This window comes from Lasiodiplodia theobromae (assembly GCF_012971845.1).
Source record: "Lasiodiplodia theobromae strain AM2As chromosome Unknown scaffold_1, whole genome shotgun sequence".
Taxonomy (NCBI): Eukaryota; Fungi; Ascomycota; class Dothideomycetes; order Botryosphaeriales; family Botryosphaeriaceae; genus Lasiodiplodia; species Lasiodiplodia theobromae.
This window is the reverse complement of record NW_023336399.1, coordinates 953,816-977,179: the sequence shown is the minus strand read 5'-3', so window position 1 is coordinate 977,179 and position 23,364 is coordinate 953,816. Positions and strand designations below refer to the sequence as shown.

The following is a 23,364-nucleotide window of genomic DNA, read 5'->3' as shown; positions in this document are numbered from 1 at the left end:
CGCTCCAGGGTACCGCCCACGCCCCCGCTACCCTGTCAAAACTTGAGCACGCCCGCACGCCCTCACCTCCACTGTTCGTGCACTCGCTCACCCTGCCTGCCTGCTCGCTCCCAGCTCGCCAAAGCGCCACGGCCAACGCTGCCCAAGACTGCGCTCCCCCCGCCGGATCAGCAGCCCGCAGCATTGACTCGGTGCGAACTGCCGCCGTCGCGCGCATGAGCCTCACCGTACTTCGCGCTCTCTAAAAGTCGCCTCCCCCCGCCCCTATACCTGCCAGACCTCCTAGGCGAAAGAGCCGCACAAAGCACACCGCCGCCTCAAAGGCCCTGTTGCTTATTGTTCCTGGGCACGCGGCTGCGACGTCGAGCCGTCGATTGTCCCAGTGAAGCGCGGTCTGAGCGACCCCTCGACGTCGGGCAGATACCGCCCTCCTGACCATAATCAACACCGCTCGCGCCCTTAACCGACACATGCAATGGCCTCCCAACCGTAAGTCGCGCCCATAGCTCGCCCCCCGAATTGCGGAGTTTGCACTGGCCGCCCCTCTCGCTGTCGCTACCCACGTGCGGACCTCCACCCACTTCACCTGCTCCTCGCCTCCGCACCCCCCGACCTTGTGCTCGTTTCGCATTCCACCCAGCAGCGGCTATTCACGAAGGCGCTGTACGCTGACGCCCGGATCTACCAGTATGTACTCTCGCGATCAATTCATGAACCCTGGCCCTGCTCCAAAACCCCCAGCCGATCGCCCACGACTTGCTCTGACCCCATCCACACAAGGTCTACCTGGCAACATGTCTCAAATGAGTCTGAATTCACCCGGCTTCAGCGGCGCCACGCCCATCCAGCGCCAGCACACGGGAAACGAGAAGAGTGGCAAGGACAATGTCATCAGAGATGGCTGGGCCAAGGTGAAGGAAGACGGCATGCTGAAAGGCATGTTCTGGAGCGAGAAGTACCTCGTCCTGAGGGAATACCAGCTCGACTTCCTGAAGAGCAACAGCTCGCCCAAGGTATCCTTCACCATCTACCTTCGCGACGTGACCAACATCCAACGGTCGGAGGACTACCCGTTTTCCTTTGAGATCATCCGGACCGCCGCCACAGCTAACAACGGCCAATCACCGCCGCGCGACGGCCCTACGAAGCAGCTGATTTGCAAGGTCGAAACGGACGACGAGGTTTACGCCTGGATCGATTCCATCTACCAGCGCTGTCCCAGCATGGGCGGCGTGTCTAACCCCACCAACTTCACCCACAGAGTTCATGTCGGCTTCGACCCCACGAGCGGTGCGTTCGTCGGTCTGCCGCAAGAATGGGAGAGACTCCTCACAGCCTCCGCAATTACCAAGGACGACTACCAGAAGAACCCCAAGGCCGTGCTTGAGGTCCTCGAGTTCTACACCGAGAAGCTGGTCAAGCGCTCCGAAGATCCCGCCCAGTTCTCGAGCCTCACCCCCACGCCCGGTGCCGAACCTAACAAGCAGCTCGGCTACTCTTCGAGTGGTGCGTCCGTCGCCGGTCCTCGCCCCGGCCCCCCGAACGGTTTCCAGCGCCAAGACAGCTACGGCACGACCAAATCTCAGGCCAGCGGCAACAGCCAGCAGTCTTCGTACCAGCAGGCCCAGGCTGACGCCCGTCTTGAGGAAGAGAGGCGCCGCAGGAAGGAAGAGGAGCGCAGACAGCGCGAGCGCGAGGATCAGCGCCGCGAGGCTGAGAGGAGGGAACGCGAAGAGCTGGCAGCGTACAATGCCTCCCTCCCCCAGAAGTCGGTACCAATGGCTAAGCAAGAGCTTGGCGGCTATGGCGACGACAGCGACAGCAGCCCTGCCCGCTCGCAGCAGGACCGCTACAATCCTTCCCGCGCCGCGCCTCCAGCACCTACCGCCAACAAGCAGCCTCCCGGATCGCTCCGCCAGATGGCCGCCCAGCGTCCCGCGCCTCCGGCGCCTAAGACCCAGAACGGATACCAGGGCAGCGCCCAGACGAAGATTCCGACGAAGCCCCAGCAATCTTCCCAGCAGAGGTACCCCCCAGGACAAGGTCCAGGTCACACGCGTAGTCCTAACGGTGCAAGTGCTAGTAGTCAAGCGCGTGGTCCCGCTGCGCCCAAGCCGCTCAACATCGCAACGAAGCAGCCGACCGGCGCTCCGAAGAACGATGCCGTCAAGGCCGCCGAGGCCGCGCTCACGAAGAAGGAAGACCCTCCGACGCGCAAGGAGGTCCGTATGTCGGCCATGTCCGAGGGTGAGGTTATGGCGAAGCTGCGTGAGGTTGTCTCCAAGGAGAAGCCGCTTGAGTCGTACAACAAGCAGAAGAAGATTGGCCAGGGCGCGTCCGGCTCCGTTTACGTTGCCAGGATTCGCGAGAATGCGCCTTCGCGGACTGCCAAGAGGCTGCTTGCTGAGCACGGACCCAGGGCTCAGGTCGCCATCAAGCAGATGGATCTCCGCAATCAGCCCCGCAAGGAGCTCATTGTCAATGAGATTATTGTCATGAAGGACTCGGTCCATCCCAACATCGTCAACTTCTTGGATGCTTTCTTGCAGGAGGAGGCTTCGGAGCTCTGGGTCGTCATGGAGTTCATGGAGGGAGGTGCTCTCACAGATGTCATTGACAACAACCCGTCAATCACTGAGGACCAGATTGCAACCATCTGTCTTGAGGTGAGTGTCCGAATCCGCAAATTTCATGATTTTCGAGCCGCTAATCAATCTCCGCATGCAGACTTGCAAGGGTCTCGAGCACCTCCACAACCAGAACATTATCCACCGTGATATCAAGAGTGACAACGTTCTTCTTGATGGCCGTGGCAACGTTAAGATCAGTAAGTGGCGCAGTTCGAATTATGGCGTAACAATCATACTGACGTCTCTACAGCCGATTTCGGTTTCTGCGCCAAGCTTACGGAGCAGCGCAGCAAGCGTGCTACCATGGTCGGTACTCCGTACTGGATGGCACCCGAGGTCGTCAAGCAGAAGGAGTACGGCAGCAAGGTTGATATCTGGTCTCTCGGTATCATGGCGATCGAAATGATCGAGTCTGAGCCTCCTTACCTCAACGAGGAGCCGCTCAAGGCACTCTACCTGATTGCCACCAACGGAACGCCGCGCCTCAAGAAGCCCGAGAAGCTTTCGAAGGAGCTCAAGGCTTTCCTGAGCGTCTGTCTCTGCGTGGACGTCCGCTCTCGTGCGACTGCCACGGAGCTGCTCAGCCACGAGTTCCTGAAGAATGGATGCGGCCTGACTGGCCTCGGCTCGCTTCTCGCTTTCCGTAAGGGCTCTTCCCACTAGACGGAAGCGATTAATATTTTTCTGGTTCCTATTTGACTACCCTTCTCTCTTTAGTGACGAAGAAGCCAAATCACGCCAAGCACTGAAGCGAATCCGCCCGTGTTCCAACCCGGTTGGGATGATGTCGGTTCGAAGTTCCAGCCCAAGAAGCGGACGGACGGCGCAAAAGTTCTAAAGTGTCGGAAAAAAGGATGAAAGATACCCAGTTGCGACGAAACATCGCCTCTTCTTTGCGCGCGTCGTCGGCTAAGTTCAGCAAGCGCGACGCCAAAGTACTCGTTCACTCTCTTCGAGCGTTGCAGCCATTGGTCTCCGTGTGCGTTCGAGCAAGCTGGCCTTCAAAATTCTCTCAGTTGTTTCTGCTTTCAGGCGGTGGCGGCCCTTCCACGGTGTGCTTTTCGTTCCCTCCCTTTGGGCTGCATTTCCATGCATTTTGATATCAAGGGGCGCGAGGCAAGAGGTGTCAGTGAGGGTGGTTGAAATGGGCGGAATTTGCTTTTTTGATTTCTTTTGATCCCGCAAGTTTTTATTCATATTCCCGGGCGCCGCTGAGATGGACGAGCCCATGATTATTCACGGCTTTGCTTGCCTGTTTTTTGTTTTATGGCTCTCTCGTTTGTCCCAATACCCACCTCATATTAGTCTGGTTCCGGCATGACGTGTGCAGTGTAGAAGGGAGGGTGCTGGAAAGACGAAAAATTTGCAGAGGTGATTTGACTGCGAGGGGGGCCAAGACTACTATCCCCTGCTGCATTCCCCACCGCTTGGGTTGATCAAGTGGTAGCAGTTGAGGATGGGGATACTGGGGATCAGGCTCTTTCGATAATCGTGGGACACGATAGACATGAATTCACGGGAGTTTGGAATGGGACATCGTGTGCCAGGCCTAGAATCTAATAATGAGCTCGTGATTGTCGTATGGAGACTTGTTTTGCATCAATATCCGGAATGCAGCTACGACAAGCTGCTGGCTGTTGCGATATACCACTAACCAGGATTCATGCAACCAAGGAGATTCATTTCTCTCTTCCTCATACAGGATAGGCTGCACATGCTGCCTATTGCAATCGAACAGGTGTCGTTTGAAGATGCTGACTTTTGAGTGGATTATGACTGGTCGCTGGGTAAGATGGCGGTGCGGTCGTGGTTGGTGCCTGCAGCTGAGGGGCGCACGGCAGCTCGAGCAACGTCACCGTTCCACCCTGGAGCTTCCGACTGCGCTACCACGGCCAAGCCGCAGCTCTCTCACCACCGCAAACATCCTTATATCGCCCTCCTCTACCTCCTTGGATGCTTCGCCCCGCTTGATATTCGCCTTTCAGCCCTGCACAGCGCGTGCCTCGTCTTCCTTCGTGCGCAATGGCACCGTCCGTGAGCTTCACGAAAGCCACCCTGTCGTACCCGGTGTACTCCGCCGACTTCGACCCCTACAATCGCGGATACTTGGTCGTCGGCGGAGGCGGCGGCGAAGGTCGCAGCGGCGTCCCGAACCAGATCACCCTCCTCGATGTGTCGTCGCGGTCCGCGATCGAGGTGGCCGGCGAGATCGACCTGCCGCGCGACGAGGATGCCGTCATGTCTCTGGCCAACCTGGCCTCCAAGGACGGCCTTATTACTTTTGCCGGCATAAACTCTTCCGAGAATGAGCGCCTGGCAGACAGGAACAAACACCTGAGGTCCTTCCAGATTGAATACCCGCAGAAGAAAAAGGCGGCGCAAGAAGGAGCAGAGGCGAAGAAAGGTCGCGTTGGCTTCTTGGGCAAGACTTCCCTGTTCAGGACTCCTACTACAACTGCCGCGAAAAAGGATACCTACCAGCGTCTTCTGAGACTATCTCCGGCCCAAATAAGGGAGTCGGGGAGCAAGCGCATCGGCGCGATAGCCACGGATTTCAATCCTGTGTCGGAGCTGGTCATCTTCGATGCTACAACGGCGGTGCCGTCAGACTGGGATGTGATACAGAGGATAAATCCGAAGGAAGGAAAGGATATCAACGATGTGGACATCAACGAATCATCCGAGGGCAACTTCTCCGTCGCATTTTGCACCGACCATGAGGTTTTTGTCTCCCGCATGACATACGATTTTGAGAAGAAGAAGGCCACCTCAATCACTCCTGCCGACAGTCTCATACCCGCGTATTCATTGCCTTTTCCTGACGTTTTCAAATCCGGCTCGTCTCGACCAACCATCAAGTATATCCGTTATCTCACACCGCACCATATCCTGCTTTGCTGCAATCATGCCCAGCGCAAAGGCGCTGAGCTCCTCATTCTCCGCAAGCTTCCAGACGCCCCGGGTGAGGTCGTTCTGCAAAAGAGGCTCCCTAGCCGCATAAAGGCCGCCGGCGGCATGGACGTTTGTGCTCTGAACACAGATCCGGCGACTGGTGCACAGCAAATCGTGGTCGCCGTGGCCGGTCACGACATCTCCATCGAGCTCTACACCCTCGAATATTCAGGCAATAAGACCGACACTCTCAGCCGATTCAACAGCTACACTACGCTCCGCGACGTCCACCCCCTCCAGATGACCAAGCTCGCCTTCTGCCCCTACCACTCGCCCTGGCAGCAGCCGTCCTCGCCGGACAAGCCGCCCAAGAGCCCCGGCCCGCAGTACCTCCGCCTGGCGTCGACGTCGCTCGGCAACACGGTCGTCGTCGACACGTTCACGCTGACGCCGGTGCAGCCCAAGAAGGCGGGCAGCCGGTACGTGCTCAAGGGCGGGCCCAGCGTGCTGCTGGACCGCAGCCTCCCCGTGCTCGTCATCGGCTTCTCGCTGCTCGTCACGTTGATCTGCCTGCAGCAGTACCTCAACTTCACGGCCGCCCGCGCCGGCCAGGAGCCCCTCGTGCTCATCCGCCTGCCCGACGCCGTGCAGGAGTACCTGGCCGGCATCCGCGGCGGCCAGGACCTGCTGCCCCCGGGAGCCCGCCAGTTCTTCCAACAACCCAGCGCGAGCGTAAGCAGCGCCGCCACCAAGGCCTCCGTCGTCGTCGAGAACTCGTTCAAGGACGCCGCCGACGCCGCCGACCAGATCGTGCGCAAGGCCTCGACGCTGCACCTGCGCTCGCTGCTCGAAGCGTACGCTCCGAACTACTTGAAGTCGTCTTCTGACGAAGAAGACTACGACTACGACGACGAAAACACCAAGGCCATCCTCGTCCGCGCCGGCCCGACCGAAGACGAGCCCGAGGCCGGCGAAAGCCTGAGCACAGAGGTGCACGGCAACCGCGCCGCCGCGCGCCGGGCCGACGCGCACGCGCGCAGCTGGACGGAACTGAGCGAGGCGCAGCGCGCGGCGTGGCGGCAGCGGCTGGTGCGCGCCGGCGCGTGGGCCGTCGACGAGGGCGAGCAGGTGCTCAAGGGGGTGCTGTTTAGCGAGTATGCGGGGTTTGTGGGCAGGGTGACGGCGGAGGCGTTGAATGGGGGGCAGTGAGCTAGTGAGTGGGTGCCAGGAGGGAGGGGGGAAGGAGGGGGAGGGGGAGGAGGGGATGCTGGTGTAGGTATAATAATGGTGGGGTTTTCTCATGTCGTCGCTTTGGACGGATGGGTGGATGGGATGTATATATGACTTGTGGAGGTTTTTTAATGCGGATCTGATCTGATGACACACGGCCTTGCTTCTTGTTTTCTCTCTTCTCTTCTGCTGTTGATTGCGGTCTCGTGTTCTGTCTGTCCTGGATTATGGCTTCGTCAAGAGCGAGCGGGATAGACAGCATGTTGTTGAAGAAAGGTGAGAATGGGGAGGGAACGGGAGGAAAGCGAGCGTGTCTGGGTTCGTCTGAGCTCGAGGTTAGTTGGCAATGGAGGAGGAAAGAGAGAGCGAGAGCGCGCGGCGGGAGTGGTTTGTTCACAGTTCATGTCACGATTTGGCGTATCAAGAGGAAAGAGCGGCTTGAGAAAGAGCCTTCAGAACCTTTTTTTTTGCTTCTATCCTACGTCTCCAGAAGCTCCCGAATCTCAAGTCTGTCGTCTAGCCTTGCAAGAGGCTGAGACAAAGAAGAAAGGCCATCAAGGCCGTTTTGTGGTTGTGACGAACCAACCCTTCCAACATACAAAAGCCAATCGTGACGGAAAACCTCTCTTTGCTTATTCGCGGTTGCAGATTTCCATGCAGAGAGGATAAGACACGTCGAGGCAGCCGTTGCAGGTGGTGGGAGCGGCGGAGGTGGTGGGGAAGGCGTAGGTGCTAGTTCCGTCCTCGGTATAGTGGTCGGTGTAGCGGTCGGTGGTGGACGACGTCTTCGAGTAGCGGTTGCGGTTGCGGCGGGCCTCGATGCCAGCAGCAGGAGCAGCAGTCGCCTCGCCACGTACGCTTACACGGTGGCATAGAAATCTGCAGTACTTCCTGACGAACTTGTAGCAGGGGGAGTAGCAGCCGTTGTTGACGCTGCGGGGATGCATGTCGCCACGGTGCTGCTCTGCGTACCTTTTGATGAGGGCGTCGGTGGGGAGGGCTCCGAAGGGGGGCGGGCCGGTGGCGAAGTCATCATCGTCGGAAAAGACGTCGGGGGGGTAGTCTCCATAGCTAGGGAAGGCGTAGCTCGGCTCGTCGTCGTCGGCGGCGGCAGCGCGGCCAGCGACCGTCTTGGTGGGAGCCGGGGTGATGGCAGGAGCGGACTCGTCGTCGCCGGCCGCCATAATGGTGGGGAGGACGCCGGGAGTGTCGACGGCAGAAGCAGAAGACAGCGAAGTGACTGTGCCGTGGCTGGAGACGTTCGGCGGAATGTAGGGACCACCCATGAGGATGGGCCTCGCCGAGGTGTAGGGACCGACGCTGAAGACAGGCTTGGGCGTGGGGTTGTACTCGCTGGTGGACGGACGGACGCCCGGGTCGAAGATGGGCGAACGCGAGTGAGTAAGGCGCAAGATGGGCGAGTGCGAGTGAGTATGGCGCAAGATGGGCGAGGGCGAGTGCGAGTGAGTGTGGCGCATGATGGGCGAGTGCGAGAGGGCGTGGTCACCGTCGCTGGCCCAAGTGGAAGTGCCATTGGCATGAGTAGAAGTGCCGTTGACCTGAGTGGAAGTGCCGTTGGCCTGAGCCAAAGTGGCATCGACGCGTTCGATGATGGGGTGGTTGGCGGCACTTGCGATAGCGACGCCGGCGAGGACGACGCCCAAGGCAGCCGTGATGAAGACGGAAACGCGCATCTTGGCTTGCGTCTAGTCAAGGGAGCGGTCAGCTGGCTGGAAAGGCAAACTGGAGTCATGGACATACTCTTTTTCGAAAGCGAATGAAGTTGCTTGCGCGCACGAGGGTCGTGTCAGAACGAAAGGCGTCGTGGAAGAGTTTGAAGTGGGCCGAGGAAAGAAGAAAATTTATAGACGGTTGGCAAAGTGAAGGCACATGGCCGCCCTGTTGCTGGGGCAGCGTATCTTGGAAGGTGACGGAACCGTTCTCACTTAAGCACAAGAGAGAATGGATGGAATTTTGTTTAAATAATTTGACCATCTGAAGCACCCCATCATCCTGCTTCGTTCTCACTCATCATCCGACTCATCATCCGGCTCGGAACCTTTTTCCTCGACGACAATCGCGCTGGGAATGGCAACCACGCCGGGAGCTACCGTTCGTGGGTTCTCGAGTATCCGCTCCCACATCACAGACGCTACTGATGCTAGGTCTATGTCGCGGCGGACGCCAGGAGCGTGGGTAGCGGCTTTCTTCTCGTCTTGCTTGCTCTTGATGTGCTTGTACACCTCGTACGGTATCATCCTTGGAGTGTGGGCAGGCGTGGCGCTATCCACGGTTGCCGGAGTGCAACTGCCAGTCCCGACCAGGGCGCCGACGACGACGGCGGCAAGAAGTTCGAAACGCATCTTGGCTTTTCAAGTCTAAAGTCCGTGGTTAGCAAACTGTGCGCGGGAGAGAATGGATGAGGGCAATCACAGAGATGCGAGGACGCAGACTTTTGTCGTGGTAGAGTTCTGGTCGGCGAGGGTTTTATACGTCGTCGGGAAGGCAATGGGTCAAGCAGACCCTGTTGAGAGGTTCCAAGGCTCACTTTGACCGTCCTGGTCAGATTACGTCGTTGGTCCTGAACAATGCATAACATTTTATTTCTGTTCTCAAGAATATTTTCTGTCCCAATAAACACTTGGTCCCGTATCCAAGACTTTTTTTCCTTGGCAACGCCACTAGAAAAGGTCAAGGCCATCCGGGCCTGCCAGGGCATGCTTTGATGCAAGCAGCAACATTGCTGTTACCGAGGCCACAACACTTTTGGGCGCAGTCGTGGTGTTCCGGACTCTCGAGGCTACTACTGTTGAATATACGGACGTGACCATGATCTCTGATGGCGGCGCGACTAACGACCTGAGGGCAACTTTTCAGCCAAATGACAGGGCGGCCAAAGAAATGTTCAGAGGGCGTTCGGGTGGTAGAAGGAATAACGTCGGTTCTGGTCGCCTGGATGAAGGCAGGACAGTTGACACCGCAAGCGTGCTGGCAGTTCCAGTAGTACTCGTAGTTGCAGTTGACCTTGCAGTAGCTATCATGCTGAAACTGGCAGCTGTTGTAGCATACATCCTGGTCGAAGCACGAGCTGTTCTGCGAGAGAGTGGCCGTCTCGGGAGCTCCGGGGAAGGCCGTCTTGACGCAAGCGCTGACGCAAGAATGGAAGTCGCCGTCGTTGCTGCAGCCAGCCAAGCACGTCTTGTCGTCGGCATCCATGCACTTCAAGAGGCAAGGTCCATCGTCGAGGTGGCATTTTTCCGCACACTCGTTCCTCGAGACCGTCAATGGACCAATGCGGTGGACCTCGTTCGCGGCCGTCAACGCAGCAGGTGGACCAATGAGGTGAACCTCGTTCGCGACGGGCGCTGCAGCAACAGTGGCGGTTGCGACACCGAGGACGAGCAGGAGGGAGCCCAGGAAGCGCATCTTGGAAGACCTGCGTGGTCAGGTCAGTATTGCCCTCGAGGATTATGAGAGCGAAGTACCTTTTGACACGAGCAAAAAATGGGGTCGGGTGGGGGTGAGGTCTTGGTGTCGGATGAGAGTACGGTTGAGTGAATCACCCCGGATGATCTATAACCCAGCGAACAGGTCGTCGATCGCGCTGCTCTTGCCCTTCTTGGTTTTCTTCTTCTTCTTGGGTGGCTCCGGTTCCGGTTCAGGTTCAGCTGCTCTCTTTTCCTTCTTTTTCTTCTTCCTCACCACCACCTCCACTCCAGACTCCGGCACGTCTTTCTTCTTTGGCCCAGCCTTAGCAGCCACCGCATCGCGAGCCTCAGTCTCGTCGTTGTCTCTGCTAACAACCTCCCCGAAGTCCTCTCTCCTGCCTACAGCTTCTCCCAAATCCTCCGTGCGAGACGCGCTTTCGTCAGCCTTCACGGCGCCAAACAAGCCGTTAGCGTCCTTCGCAGCAAAGTCACGCAAAACCGCCTGCATAGCCCGCTCCGCCTCGTCCTCGTACGCAGCCGTAATGCCCGTGATCTGCGTAACGCGCGCCAGGACGGCCAGCAGCGCCAGCCCGATGGCCGAAAACTGCGTCGACGCTATGACGTCGGTGAAAGCGCTTCGAGCCCGTCAGCCAAAAAAAAAAAAAAAAACGATAAGGACAGGCGGAAAACATACAGATACCACCTCGGCACGTGATCGTTCTTCCACGCCTCCAGCCTCGCCGCCGCGCGCCTCGCCGCGACTTTGGAAGCTTTGGCCGAGGGCTTCTTCGGGCCCGCCGTCAAGGCGGTGGCGGCGGCGGCAGGCGGCTGGTACGTGTTGTACTCGGCTACAAAGTGCGACAGCTCACGCCGGAACACGGAGAAGCTGCGCCACCAGATGCTGTGCCGGTGCTGGTTCACGTTGCGATGGTGTACCAGATGCAGTATGTCGCAGAAGGTCGTCAAGTCGGCGTGTTCGTGCGGCTTGAGGCGCGGAGGCGCGGTCGGCACCGCCGGCTTTGCTGGAGTGGCCATGGCTTTTGTGGGATGTCTCTACGACGGATGACGACGTTGGGGAATAGGAAAGTCTGATGGTTGTACAGCGATTGGCAAGCACAAGAGATTTTTTGTATGGGTCGTAGATAGCGAATGCAGAGATATTTTCCAGGGTCGTCGAGATAATCTGGTAGGCGGCGTAAAGCGTTCACGTAGCGGCCATGCCCGAATTGGTCCAGGGAATCACGGTGCCGGAGTTGAGGGGAGGTCGATGAGCCGTGGTCGGAGCCGAGCGAGATTTGCAACGCTGTGGATCCTCGGCTGCGCATCCCATGGTTGGACAAGACGCACACCTTATCCCAACCTCACAAAATTTCTACACATCCTCTCGCAGCCGATGGCTCGCGTGAATTTATTTTTCTCATACCATGGGTAGTTGAAGCTATCGCCCGGACGTGTATGTAGAATTTTTATTTCGACATTCTCGTCTGGACGATAGCTCCAACTGCCCATGACATGAGCAAAATAATCCCTGCTAGCCATGGGGACTGTACATCCTCTCCGCACGCATTCCTGGGACGTTTTCTTTGCACCGACTATCAAATTACTTCCGTACGCGCTCAGAAGGCTCTCAAAATGGTCGACGCGTTTTGACCCTACCCTCAGATCGCAATCAGCCAAAATAAACAACCGACACTGTTGTGAAAAACATGCGACAATGTACTGGAGATATCTACATTCTCCGTATCTTTCGCACGCAGTCACCATGAAACCGAGACCTTTCTTGTGGCAAGAGATAGCACTCTGAGCCCATCTGCGCCGCACACTGCCGACTTACCAGGGAAGAGAAATGGAATTGCAGGCTCTTCGACTGTCCCCTGGTCCAGAGACCTTCTCTTTCTCTTTCGCCGTTGCCTAGAGCCTGGGTGTAAGCCAAGGCACAACTCGGTCTTCTGCTTTCCGTACAGCTTCTCTTTGCTGTCTCAGCAAGTCATCTCCCGCATAGACTGGTCTTGATCCAGATCTTCCGAGCATTTTTCCTTCTCTACAATCTCAGCCATGAGTCCTTTCTCTAAATCTTCCTCTTCTTTCACGGATGCCCAAGCGCCGATCTTCCCCAAGCCACGCCGGCTTCCTCGGAACTGGATATCCAGATCTTCCTCATAGCCACATGTCTCGCCTTCTTTGGATCAACTATCAGCTATTTTAACCACCCTCCGGCAGAGCATCTGCTTCTTTCAATCGCCTTTCAGCGCCAGATATTCCGCAGCTGCACGCGGAGGAATATCTCAGCTGCCAGTCCCCGCTCCACGGTTGCTTCTTGAGCACTGTCCAGGCGCATACCAAGGACCCTGACAGCTGCTCGCACCAGATCTTCCGTAACCCGCGCGACAGAATCCAAAACGGATGGTCCCTCTATCACATGGTTCGGCTATCCAATCACACGATAGGCCGTTGCTATTGTCGGGGGCATCATCTGCCGCTGCTGCCTGATATTGTTGTTTCAGATCCAGCCCCGCCTGTTTAAGGACTCCTCCTCTTCTTCCTCCGCCGCCGCCACCATCTTCCTCCTCCTCTTCCTCTTCATCCTCCACCCAAGCTCGACAACAACAGCAACCGTCTCCGCAACCTCTTGCTACCTTCGACCCCGCCGCCACTATTACTGCTTTTCAACAACCACCTCCAAGCCTTGCCTCCATTACCCAGGCGCAGCGGACGGCATGGCTCCATCCAAGATCTTGCACTCCCCTCCCAGATATTCCACTTCAGGACCTCTTTGCTTCGAGATCTCTCCAACTAGCTTTCGAGATCTTGCACAACCACCGTTGCTGCCTTCCGACAACGTAACCTATCCGCTGCCTCTGTCGGCAGAGCTACTCGCCAGATCCGCCACCTCGCCGCATGATCAAGAGCAGAAAAGAAATGGGGGAAAACGCCAGGCTCAACTGCCAACAACCCTTGTCCCAAGTCGAAGTCCCAGTCAACCGAGCCTTCCGCGGTCAAGAGATGTCTAAGAGCAAGGAATATCTGGCCAGACACCACCAACGAAGTCACTTTTCCTCCACGTCAACACCCTCCCGTTCAACAGGCACCTTGTCTCATGGCTCAGATCGTCTGGAGACATGAACCTTCGGACATCTCTGCTGGTCACAGTCCCAGATCACCATCACCACCCAATGAGAAATGCTGAGATAAGTCGACATTCGCATTTGATCCGACTATCATAGCCCCAACACCATGAGGCCGCTACTTCTTAATAAGACCAGAAAGTACCCGTTATGGCTGCAGAGATGTCGCTCCACCACCTGCCTTCTCGAAAACCAGAAAACAAAGGTTATCAGCAAAAGAAAAGCAAATCCCACCGTGCGCCTCCGCCAGAAAAAAAAAGCAGAAAACAAAGGTCATCAGCAATTGGAAGCAAATCGTTGTCGTCCCTTGAAATCGTCAACCAACCAGGCCAAGCATCATCCAGAGCCCGCACCTATCGCAAGAAATTCCCAAAGGAAACCCCAACGACAGGACACAAGAGGCTAGCGATGTTGCCTAGTAATAGTTGGCGCGACCAGCGCTGTACAGGCCGTTCGGGTTTCCACGGTCGAACTGGCTGTGGGTGTAGTTGTGACGGAATTCGTCACGGGAGTGAGCAGGGTAGAGACCCTGCGTCTCGGCATTCTGACGGCTGCGAGCAAGCTTGGCTTCGTTGTTCGACTTCGGGAACTCCTTCTCCGAGCCGACGAGAGGCAGTAGAAGAGGATCGGGGAAGTCCTGGAAAGTCCAGAACAGCTACTTCTGTTAGCTACACCAGCTTCGGTTAGGGATAACGAAGGAACTTACCCTGGGGCGGCAGTTCGGAAGCTCCAGCATCACGGACGAGTTCCGAAACTTCTCAACCAGGGACTCCACACCCTGAACAGTAGCATACGACATGGCGGCCCTCTTGGTAGAGCCCAAGTGGCCCGGCCATCCATGAGCATCAAGCTTCTGCTTGACTTCCACAATCGTCATAGGCATGTCGAAGTTGACGAAGGCATAGCCAACGTTGCACATGTTCGCGAAGTCAATGCGAAGGTACAAGAAATCAAACTTTCCCCGAACCCAAGTGTTCAAAAGCGCTTGAAGATCGTACTGGTCGGGGGTTATTATCATTACAAAGAATGGGGAATGAGGGAGACTTACCGTCGTCATCTGGTTCGGAATGTTGCGCAGCATCACAGTCGTGCGCACATCCAGGCCACGCCTGATCTTCTCCACATCGATCGCATTATTCTGGTCATCGCGACGGCCAGAGCCGAACGAAGAACGGCGAGGGCCAGAGTAGCCACGCTCGCGGTGAGGCTGGACCGGGCCACCAGGGACGTAAACCTGGAGCTGCATCGCGCCGGGAACGTTGCCACGCTGAATGAAGCGCTGGTAGCTAGGACCGCCGCGCTGGACGACGGGCATGGGCTCATAGCCGACAGGCTGGAAGGGCTCGACCTGGGCAAAGAAGTCGTGGTCCTACACTGGGGTTAATCGTGTCAAGTTGGCAGGTATGGCTAGCCTCTCACCTTGATCTTGCGGGGTGCGGACCAACCGTTCACCAAGTAGTCGGTGAAGCTGAGAGAGTCAAGCTCCATGCGGAACTGGATGCCATAGCCGACAGCATTGGCGGTCAGGCCCGTGCAGACGACAGCACGCTGAGAGTCGCTTCCAAGCCACTGGTCCATCCAGGCCAGCATAGCGAAGTAAGGCTCAGGCGTCTCAACCGTCTCGCCAAAGTCCTCGCGGTCATGCGTGATGTGGACAATGATCTGGCCCTCGAACTTGTTGAAGACCTGCTTGCTTGGGTGCGAGCTCCTGAGCAGATGGCCGTACTCGGCGACCTTGATGAAACGGGCGTGTCCCTCACTGTCGAGCTCGTTCTTGGCCTGGAGAGCAGCCTCGGCCTGAGAGAGCTGGTCGAACTCGAACACAACAGCATCCGAAGGGAGCTCCATCATCTTCGTAGCGTGGAAGAAGGCGGCATCCTTCTGTTCAAGTTAGGAAGCAGTGCAAGAGAAGGTTTGGTGAAGTGAAGTGAAGTAGTCGGGGTGAGAGGGATCAAGAAGTGAAGTGAGAGGAGTCAAGAAATGAAGTGAGAGGAGTCAAGAAGTGAAGTAAGAGGAGTCAAGAAGTGAGGTGGTCAGGGTGAGAGGAGTCAAGAAGTGAGGTGGTTAGGGTGAGGGGGTCCAAGAAGTGAAGTGAGGGGAAGTGAGGTGAAAGCAGGATACTTGCCTTGAGATTGGCCTTAGGAACACCGCCAGCAAACTCGAGCTTGACGTAGCGAGTGGGACCAGAAGCAGAGTCGGTCGAGAACTTGGCATTGCTTTGGTCAGAGAGAGTGCGGACCAGAGCGTGCAAGGTCGTGGTCTCAGTGTCGGGCGCCAGCTGGTGAGGCGCAACTTCAGGGAAGACAGGAGGGCCAACATCACTCTGGCCGGGAACAGAGAAGGGAGGGCTGGAGCTGGAGCCGGAGCCCAAGAACGTCGAGGCGGGCATGACTGCTGGCTTGACAAGAAAGAGCGTGTCTGCGTGGCGTTGAGCTGGGGGAGAAAGAACTGGCGTGTGCGAGACTTCCAGATCAAGGAGTAAAGGAAGGAAGATGCGGAAGAAGAGTCAAGAGTTGAAGAAGGGAGGAAGATGGAAGGTTTTAAAGCTCGCCGGCGAGTGCCAAGCCGCAGCCATGCACGAGGCTCTCGGTTACCGGGTTATCTAACCCATTCGAGGCTGCCCTAGTCCGTTTGGGGCGGGAGGAAAGCGGTTGAGCGAAGGCGAGGTGCGGTGCTGGCGGAAAAAGAAGGCGCTGTTGCTGGAGGGAAGGCGCTTGAGACCCGGCGTGGGCCATCTGGCTGCCCAGTAGCGCCCACAAAGCAACGTGGCTGCTATACACCGAGATTCGGGCCATGGGATTTGCAGTCCCACGCACATGGAATCGCAGATTGACTTTCTCAAGGAGGGAGCTGCCGTTGGACATGCTGTGAGATGGCAGCAGCGAGAAGGCAGCGGCGAGAAGAGGCCGTCGACCCCGTCCGCTGCCACGCTCGCACCTGCAGACTCGAGCGCATGCTGGCGGCCTCCCCTGTGAGTCGGGGGACTACTATCAGGCGAGCAGGATGGCCATGTATAACCTCACTTGCGAAAGCGAGCCTCCCAGGCGCGATTCGGCGAGCGAGAAGCGCGTTATCGAGCGCTGAGGATCCTCCTGCCGCTGCTCCAAGCGTGCGATCATGCTGAGAAAGGGGCCCTCTGCTCCCCTCTTGAAGACCCATTTGCGACCTTCGCACGGCGTCAGCAGCGGTGGCGCCGAAAAGCTTGCAAACAGCCCAGGCCAATGAAGCCTCCAGTTGGTTTTCGCGGATGGGTGTGGCTCTGCAACATGCTACCGCTACTACAACTCTCAGGAACGTTGAGCGGCTTGTCTACTGCGCTCCCAAGCCTGCCCGTGAGGGGGCCCATCCTCAACCCCTCACGCGGAAAGAGATGCTTCAGTGCGAGATAACTGCTTAATTTGGGCAAGGAGGAGCCATTGGCGATGGCAAGATTGCTACAATGACCTAGAGCATGCAGAATTGTACTCGCGGCGCCGTAAATCATAATCAATCTGCATCTTGACGCACTCAAAGTGAGCTCAAGGTGAGCTCAAGGTGAGATCAATGTGAGATCAAGGACCAGGCCATGCTTCGACGATCAAGAGCGGGAACAGGGGATCACTTTTGGATAGAAAATTCTGACGCAGGATCGCAACTCGCGAGCGCTGTCCAGCGTGCGGCATGCATGAATGAACTGATGTCTCACCGGGTCGCAGCTGCCAAAGTGAGAGGGCGAGGTGAAGTGAAGTGAAGTGTCGACAGGGGTGGCGGCACGCGGTTAGCGGCGGTCGTAGGGCTGAAACATGGCCCGCGCGCGACGGCCGCCTTCAGCGCCCGCGTCCAACTTCCGACCGCCGCATCATCACCGCCCGATCCAGCATCGCTGAAAGAACGCGCCCGTCTCCTGCAACTTAGAGCCTCCGCGCCGCGGTTTGCGAAGACGGTTCCCGCCGATGATGCTTGTGACTTGAATCGGACCATCTAGTAGACTCCAGTGGCCGAACAAACCGCAACTACTTGTCCAAGGTGCGGCTGCCTGCCCGACGCTCCCCCGGACAGCCCCCGCCTGACTTGGACCTCTCCGCGTAGCCCCCCGTCGCGCCCTCTGCAGCCATGCCCGCCGCCATAGATCCCGCCGATGACCTCGCCGCAGCCACCCAGCAGGTCCGTTTCCCCCTTATTGTGCCTGAATCTAGACTCATCATGCCAGATTACGCTTTCCTCCTCCGATGCCGACTACATCGATCAGCTGGCCCCCCTGCTGAAAGATGCTCGCAATGATGGAAACCGTGCAGGCCACATCATCCAGGCCTTGAACCAAGTCTCGGCCGCCCGCGAGTCCGATATTGAGCGCATGTGCAACTCCAACCACCAGGAATTCGTCAACTCAGTCAACCAGCTTCTGCGTGTCAGAGAAGGCACTGTCGATCTGACTGCAGAAATCCTGGATCTGAGCCAGTCTATTCAGGCCAGCACCGAGAAGCTTGCCGAGCAGAAGAAAGCCCTCGTCGACTCGAGGGGCGTGCGCCAAAACGTCGATGAAGCCACCAAAGCGCTCAACGCCTGCCTGGAAGTTCTGCGTCTGGCCAACCAAGTCCACGACCTTCTTGCCAAGAAGAGCCATTATGCTGCCCTGCGCGCCTTGGATGAGCTGCAGAATGTCCATCTGCGCGAGGTTTCCCGCTACAAGATTGCCGAAATGATCGAAACCTCTGTCCCAGCGACTCAAAGACTCATCGCTGAGGCCGTCATGACAGATCTGAACACCTGGCTGTATCGTATCAGAGAAGCCTCGCAGTACATGGGCGAGGTCGCATTCTATCACACGGATATGCGCCGGACACGGCACGAGGAACGCATCAAGCAGGACGAGTACCTCAACAAGTTCCGGTTGAACTCCCCCATCGAACTCGTCGCCGATGAGGGCGACGAGTTTGACATCCTCAACGACGATGAGACAGAGATCAAGGTCGATTTCTCTCCCTTGTTCGAGGCGATGCACATCTACGAAACCCTGGGCCGCAGCGACGAGTTCCGCGCAGAGTACGCAGCCACGAGAAGAAGACAGAAAGAACTGCTCATTCCAAGCTCATTGAATCTTCTAGATGAAGAAGACGGTGACTTGAGCAGCTTATTGGAAAGTATTGCAGGCTTTGCCATCGTCGAGAGAACTACGATGAGGAAGACTGAAAACTTGCGCACAACAGTCGATGTACGTTCACGCCCTTGCTGGTTAGGACAGAAACTGAGAGTCATTCTAGGTTGATGAGCTTTGGGACTCGATGTGCCAGAGCGCCATTGCGCTCATCACAAACGCGTTACATACCGTTGACAGCGATGAGAAATTGCTGAGAATCAAGGGCCGGATCGCCCTATTCCTCCAGACCATGGAGGTGCGTTGATCCACGTGCGATTGGGTGGACGGCGGCTAACATTGTTGTCAGAGCTGGGAATATTCCGTTACCAGCATCAATGCCTTGCTTCTCACTTTGTTTGAGAAGTACTCGCAGCTTCTTAAGAAGCGCTTCAGCGAGGACTTCCAGGAGATCGTTTCGACCGACGACTACATGCCAATGCCCATACAAACCCCTGACGAGTACGATAAAGTTGTCAATGTCAGCTGGTACACGTCAGAAAAACCACAAGAGGAGCTCACGTACGTGTTCACCCAGCTGTCAGAGAATTATACTAATGCACCTGTAGCTTCCCTTGCGTACTGCCGTTCTCGCAGATGTATCCGCTCTGTTGCATCGACATCCGCAACTTCCTCAATCAGATGTATCTATTCTCTGACGACAACTTCCAGCGCTCCACCGTCATTGACGAGACCCTCAAGAAGGTACGTACCACGATTCTTAAATTTTAGACCAGGCATACTAAATACCAAATAGTCTCTGGACGACTTGTTGTGTGAGAAGGTTTGCCAGATGCTGGTGGATCGCCTTAGCTCGCAATATCCTGGACAAATCGTCCAGATTCTCACGAACTTGGAGCATTTTGAGACGGCCTGTAAGGAGCTCGAGGTTCTCCTCTTCGAAGCTCGCTCATCGAGCGCAGCCGCCGGTCCGATCGTGCTGAACGCAACGGAGGCATTCCGTGCTGGCAAGAAGACGGCCGAGAAACGTATTTTCGAGCTGGTCAACAGCAAGATCGATGACCTGATCGAGACAGCGGAATACGACTGGTAAGCCTGAAAATCCAAACCGCTTCCTCCGTGCCAAAGCCACGTCTGCTGACACCAACACCCCCACAGGGAATCCACCAAGCCGGCGCCCGAGGTCAGCAACTACATGCAAGAGCTGACGCGGTACCTCTCCAACATCATGAACTCGGTGCTGCTGGGGCTGCCCGCCGAGATCAAGGAGCTCATCTACTTCGACGCGCTGTCGCACGCGGGCGCTATGATCCTGTCGCTGCCGCTCGACGACTCGGTCAAGCGCATCTCGCCGGCGTCGATCAAGACGCTGTCGCAGGACGTCGAGTTCCTGTCGTCGTTTGTCGACACGCTGGCCAACCCCATCCTGCGCGAGAACCTCGACGAGCTGCTGCAGACGGTCACGCTCATGCAGACGGACGACCAGCTCGAGTTCTTCGACGTCTCGCAGCGCAACCGCAAGTACGGCCGCGTCGACCGCGAGCACGGCGCCATCCTGCTCGAGAAGGTCACGCAGGGCCAGAGCGTCGTTGCCGACACCAGCAGGGCCGGCAAGCTCATGAACCGCATCGGCTTCGGCAGGGATTGAGTGCAGTAGTGTGTGTTAGTGCGTGTACGATGATGCGTGGGGAAATGAAAAGGAGTAGCGATATCGGATGTCTCTTTGGAAGTTATTGTGACTCATACAGTACTTTGGCTGGCGTTGACTTGTCTGCGTTGCAATCGACAGTGACTCACGTATCCATAGACAGAAGCTTGGCGGACCGTGTCAATGACATGGGTTTTCAATTAAGGACCAATTAATGGCTCGCTATATTGCTTACACTCTCAAGTCTCCAAGTCGTAATATCTTGTAAGATGGACTTCAGGAGGGGAAGACAGATAGGTCATTTGAACAAAGTACATGAATGAAGTCGTAATATTTTACTACATGCGGACGCTAAAGACTCTATCGAGCGGAAAGAACCTCAATTGACCAGCCATTTTGAGCCTTTTTTGGTATTACCCATTTTTTGTTCCCCTTTTATTCCCCGATGCACTTTGTCGGGACCGCTTCTCTTACCATCCCCTCTTGGCCAACCTCTCGGCCTCAGGCATCTTCTCGACGTTGAGGCCGACCATGGCCTCGCCCAGGTCCATGCTGACCTCGGCCAGGACCTTGGGGTCGCGGAAGTGGGTGACGGCCTGGACGATGGCCTTAGCGCGCTTCTTCGCGTCGCCGCTCTTGAAGATGCCGGAGCCGACGAAGACGCCGTCGCAGCCGAGCTGCATCATGAGGGCGGCGTCGGCGGGGGTAGCGACACCGCCGGCGGCGAAGTTGACGACGGGGAGGCGCTTGAGCTGGGCCGTCTGCTTGAGCAGGTCGAAGGGGGCGCCGATTTCCTTTGCGAAGATGCGCAGCTCCTCGTCCGTCATGTTGGCGGCGCGGGCGATCTCGGCGTTGACGGTGCGCATGTGGCGGACGGCCTCGACGACGTCGCCCGTGCCGGCCTCACCCTTGGTGCGGATCATGGCGGCGCCCTCGCTGATGCGCCGCAGGGCCTCGCCCAGGTTGCGGCAGCCGCACACGAACGGCACGCGGTAGCCGTGCTTCTCGACATGGTGGACGTTGTCGGCGGGGGTGAGGACTTCGGACTCATCGATGTAGTCGACGCCGATGGCTTCGAGGATCTATGCGGCGAAGGGTTCGCGTTAGCAAAACAACGGTTCCATGGTACAGTTCGTGCGGTATCGGGATGGGAAGCTTGGCGCCGTTGGCGTAGGCAGGGACTATTGCTTGGCCTTGGTTGGTGCTAGAGAAAAAAAAATCCTCTAGACTTTCCCGCGGAGAGAAGTCCATCCAAAGTCCTGCCAACATTGTTTCCCCCAGCCAATGCCAAAACGCTTGTATGAGTGTAGATGCGGGGAATCTGGGGACCTTGGGGCGAAAGGAAAAGGGAAAAGCGGAAGGCGGAGGCGGGAGCGGGAGCGGCGGACGGACGGACGAGCGGTGGCGGCGGTGGTAATTTTTGTTCAGCGTACCTGGCATTCGACGAAGTGGCCAATACGGGCCTTCGCCATGACGGGGATGGTGACAGTGTCCATGATCTCCTTGATCATCTTGGGGTCGGACATGCGTGCGACGCCGCCCTGGGCGCGGATGTCGGCTGGCACTCTCTCGAGGGCCATGACTGCTGCGGCGCCGGCTTCCTCTGCTATGCGGGCCTGCGCGCGTGGGTCAGCGATGGAATTGCTGGTTTAGGAAATCAATTGGAGCGGGCACGCACCTGCTCGGCGTTCACAACGTCCATGATGACTCCGCCCTTCAGCATACGGGCCAGACCGGCCTTGACCTGGAAGTTGTTGGCCTGGCCATCTGCTGCGGCGCCGGTGCCGTTGGTGGTGGGGAGTTCCGAGGCCATGGTATTAACTGTGGTGGCGGGCGAGTCCTGGGGAAGAATTGGGGGAAGAAGATGACAGAGAAGTGAGGGAAAAAAAGGTGTATTTACGAAAGGAAAGAGTCGGGACAGTAGTGAGTCACTAGCAAGCGGCTACCCGCGGCGTCAACGGCGACAAGAAATCGCATGTCGTTGGCAGCTAAAGGGCGCAGCGATAGCGGGGGCCAAATACGCTAGTGGAGTCGCGGGAGGGATCTTGCAGGGGAGGCTCGGATGTATTGGCCGGCGGCGGGTACAACGGCGCAAGTCCAGATGGGCCAGGTATTGTCAGCGGGTGCCAAGGCTGGGGAGCGGCGAGGAGGGGCACCTGATGCAGGGGCCGCCCAGCGACGCGGCCCGAAGCTCATGACGTGAACCATCACCCCGCCGAACCCGCCGAGCTGCAGCAATCAACGACCCTCCTCATTCGCTGTCGCCTGCCACCACGGTGTTCTCTTTTCGTCTCCTCTGCATTCGATCCCGCCACTTTCCCGTCCACTTTCCGCACGATTTTTCCCTTTCCCGGTCCTAAACGATCAAGCTACACCGAACATGGCGTCCCTCCGCCTGCTCCGCCCGCTCTCCGTCGGCTTGACCGCGTCCGCCGTGCTCGCCGCCCCGCTCCTCGCCCGCCCGTCCTCCTTCCGCCTCCGCTGCGACGACACCGCCGGCCGATCCCCCGTGTCCCCGCGCGACTGGTCTTTTGAGCAATATTCGCGCGAAGCCCGCACCCCTGTCGTGCGGAAGGGACGGGTCAATCCCCGCATCTGGCGCCAGATCAGCTCCGGAAGCATAATAGGTACGTTGGTCGGGAGCATCCGGGTCTCTGTTTTACCTTGAGACCTATCTGCAAGAGAACCGGAAGCATTCACCGGGCGAATGGAGCAGCGGCCATCTCGATTGGAGCTTCATGGTGTTGAGGGGCTTGCTGCCTCATTGGTGTGCAAAACATGGTCTATGGGGAACACCAACGACCATGTTTTGCACATCAACACGCATGTGTTGGCAAAGGCTTATCAAAGTGGATAAGTTGCAATACCTGGAGCGCGGGCAGAAGCGTGGGAGCATGACCACAATGCTGACTCTTAGCGCATTTTAGGTGTACTTGGTGGGATGGCAGTCAGCACCTTTTCCAAGCCATTGGCACTTCTCATTGGATTGCTGATTTTGGGCAATCAGGTATGCTACAGGCTGCTTCTATTTTCCGCAAACAAGTCTACTGACTGAGTTTATTTTCCAGTTCCTTGAATCCCGCGGTATCCACATTATTCCATACAACAAAATCCAGCAGTATGCTAAGGGCATCGACGTACGATCTTCTTTGCAAGATAACGTTGCTTTCAAGTTGTCCCTTGGAACGACTTTCGTGCTGGCTGCATTTGCCGAATTTTAACGAATCCTTGCTACAAAATAGCACGACATGTACAACTACCCCGAAACAGCTGGGACTGTTAATGCACTGTAATAAAAGACATTCGGAAACAGGCCCGAGCGCCTCATCGGGTTGAT

At 57.2% G+C, this 23,364-nt stretch overlaps 8 protein-coding genes across 8 annotated transcripts; 4 read left to right on the top strand and 4 right to left on the bottom strand.

Annotated features, from left to right (window-relative positions):
• Positions 1–470: 470 nt before the first annotated feature.
• LTHEOB_276 (Protein kinase) lies at positions 471–3,293 on the top strand (the record flags this gene model as incomplete). Its single annotated transcript, XM_035511607.1, has 4 exons — positions 471–489; positions 781–2,666; positions 2,728–2,827; positions 2,881–3,293. 4 exons carry the CDS (start codon positions 471–473, stop codon positions 3,291–3,293), a joined length of 2,418 nt encoding a protein of 805 aa, XP_035372278.1.
• Positions 3,294–4,652: 1,359 nt separating this feature from the next.
• LTHEOB_275 (uncharacterized protein) lies at positions 4,653–6,731 on the top strand (the record flags this gene model as incomplete). Its single annotated transcript, XM_035511596.1, has 1 exon — positions 4,653–6,731. The coding sequence occupies one exon, from the start codon at positions 4,653–4,655 to the stop codon at positions 6,729–6,731; it is 2,079 nt and encodes a 692-aa protein (XP_035372277.1).
• Positions 6,732–7,384: 653 nt separating this feature from the next.
• Positions 7,385–8,446, bottom strand: LTHEOB_274 (Transmembrane amino acid transporter; the record flags this gene model as incomplete). The annotated part of the gene is made up of 1 exon (XM_035511585.1): positions 7,385–8,446. One exon carries the CDS (start codon positions 8,444–8,446, stop codon positions 7,385–7,387), a length of 1,062 nt encoding a protein of 353 aa, XP_035372276.1.
• A 330-nt stretch (positions 8,447–8,776) lies between these two features.
• Positions 8,777–11,215, bottom strand: LTHEOB_273 (Ribonuclease mrp protein subunit rmp1 protein; the record flags this gene model as incomplete). The annotated part of the gene is made up of 5 exons (XM_035511574.1): positions 8,777–9,120; positions 9,503–10,188; positions 10,238–10,279; positions 10,342–10,815; positions 10,875–11,215. 5 exons carry the CDS (start codon positions 11,213–11,215, stop codon positions 8,777–8,779), a joined length of 1,887 nt encoding a protein of 628 aa, XP_035372275.1.
• Positions 11,216–13,720: 2,505 nt separating this feature from the next.
• Positions 13,721–15,694, bottom strand: LTHEOB_272 (Meiosis protein Mei1; the record flags this gene model as incomplete). The annotated part of the gene is made up of 5 exons (XM_035511563.1): positions 13,721–13,960; positions 14,012–14,302; positions 14,354–14,674; positions 14,725–15,186; positions 15,476–15,694. 5 exons carry the CDS (start codon positions 15,692–15,694, stop codon positions 13,721–13,723), a joined length of 1,533 nt encoding a protein of 510 aa, XP_035372274.1.
• Positions 15,695–17,397: 1,703 nt separating this feature from the next.
• On the top strand, positions 17,398–20,027 carry LTHEOB_271 (Exocyst complex component; the record flags this gene model as incomplete). The annotated part of the gene is made up of 7 exons (XM_035511552.1): positions 17,398–17,448; positions 17,495–18,496; positions 18,546–18,677; positions 18,729–18,940; positions 18,988–19,123; positions 19,176–19,468; positions 19,538–20,027. The coding sequence occupies 7 exons, from the start codon at positions 17,398–17,400 to the stop codon at positions 20,025–20,027; spliced, it is 2,316 nt and encodes a 771-aa protein (XP_035372273.1).
• A 470-nt stretch (positions 20,028–20,497) lies between these two features.
• Positions 20,498–21,840, bottom strand: LTHEOB_270 (Pyridoxine biosynthesis protein; the record flags this gene model as incomplete). Its single annotated transcript, XM_035511541.1, has 3 exons — positions 20,498–21,109; positions 21,461–21,643; positions 21,706–21,840. 3 exons carry the CDS (start codon positions 21,838–21,840, stop codon positions 20,498–20,500), a joined length of 930 nt encoding a protein of 309 aa, XP_035372272.1.
• Positions 21,841–22,407: 567 nt separating this feature from the next.
• On the top strand, positions 22,408–23,248 carry LTHEOB_269 (uncharacterized protein; the record flags this gene model as incomplete). The annotated part of the gene is made up of 3 exons (XM_035511529.1): positions 22,408–22,654; positions 22,955–23,034; positions 23,096–23,248. The coding sequence occupies 3 exons, from the start codon at positions 22,408–22,410 to the stop codon at positions 23,246–23,248; spliced, it is 480 nt and encodes a 159-aa protein (XP_035372271.1).
• Between the last annotated feature and the right edge of the window lie 116 nt (positions 23,249–23,364).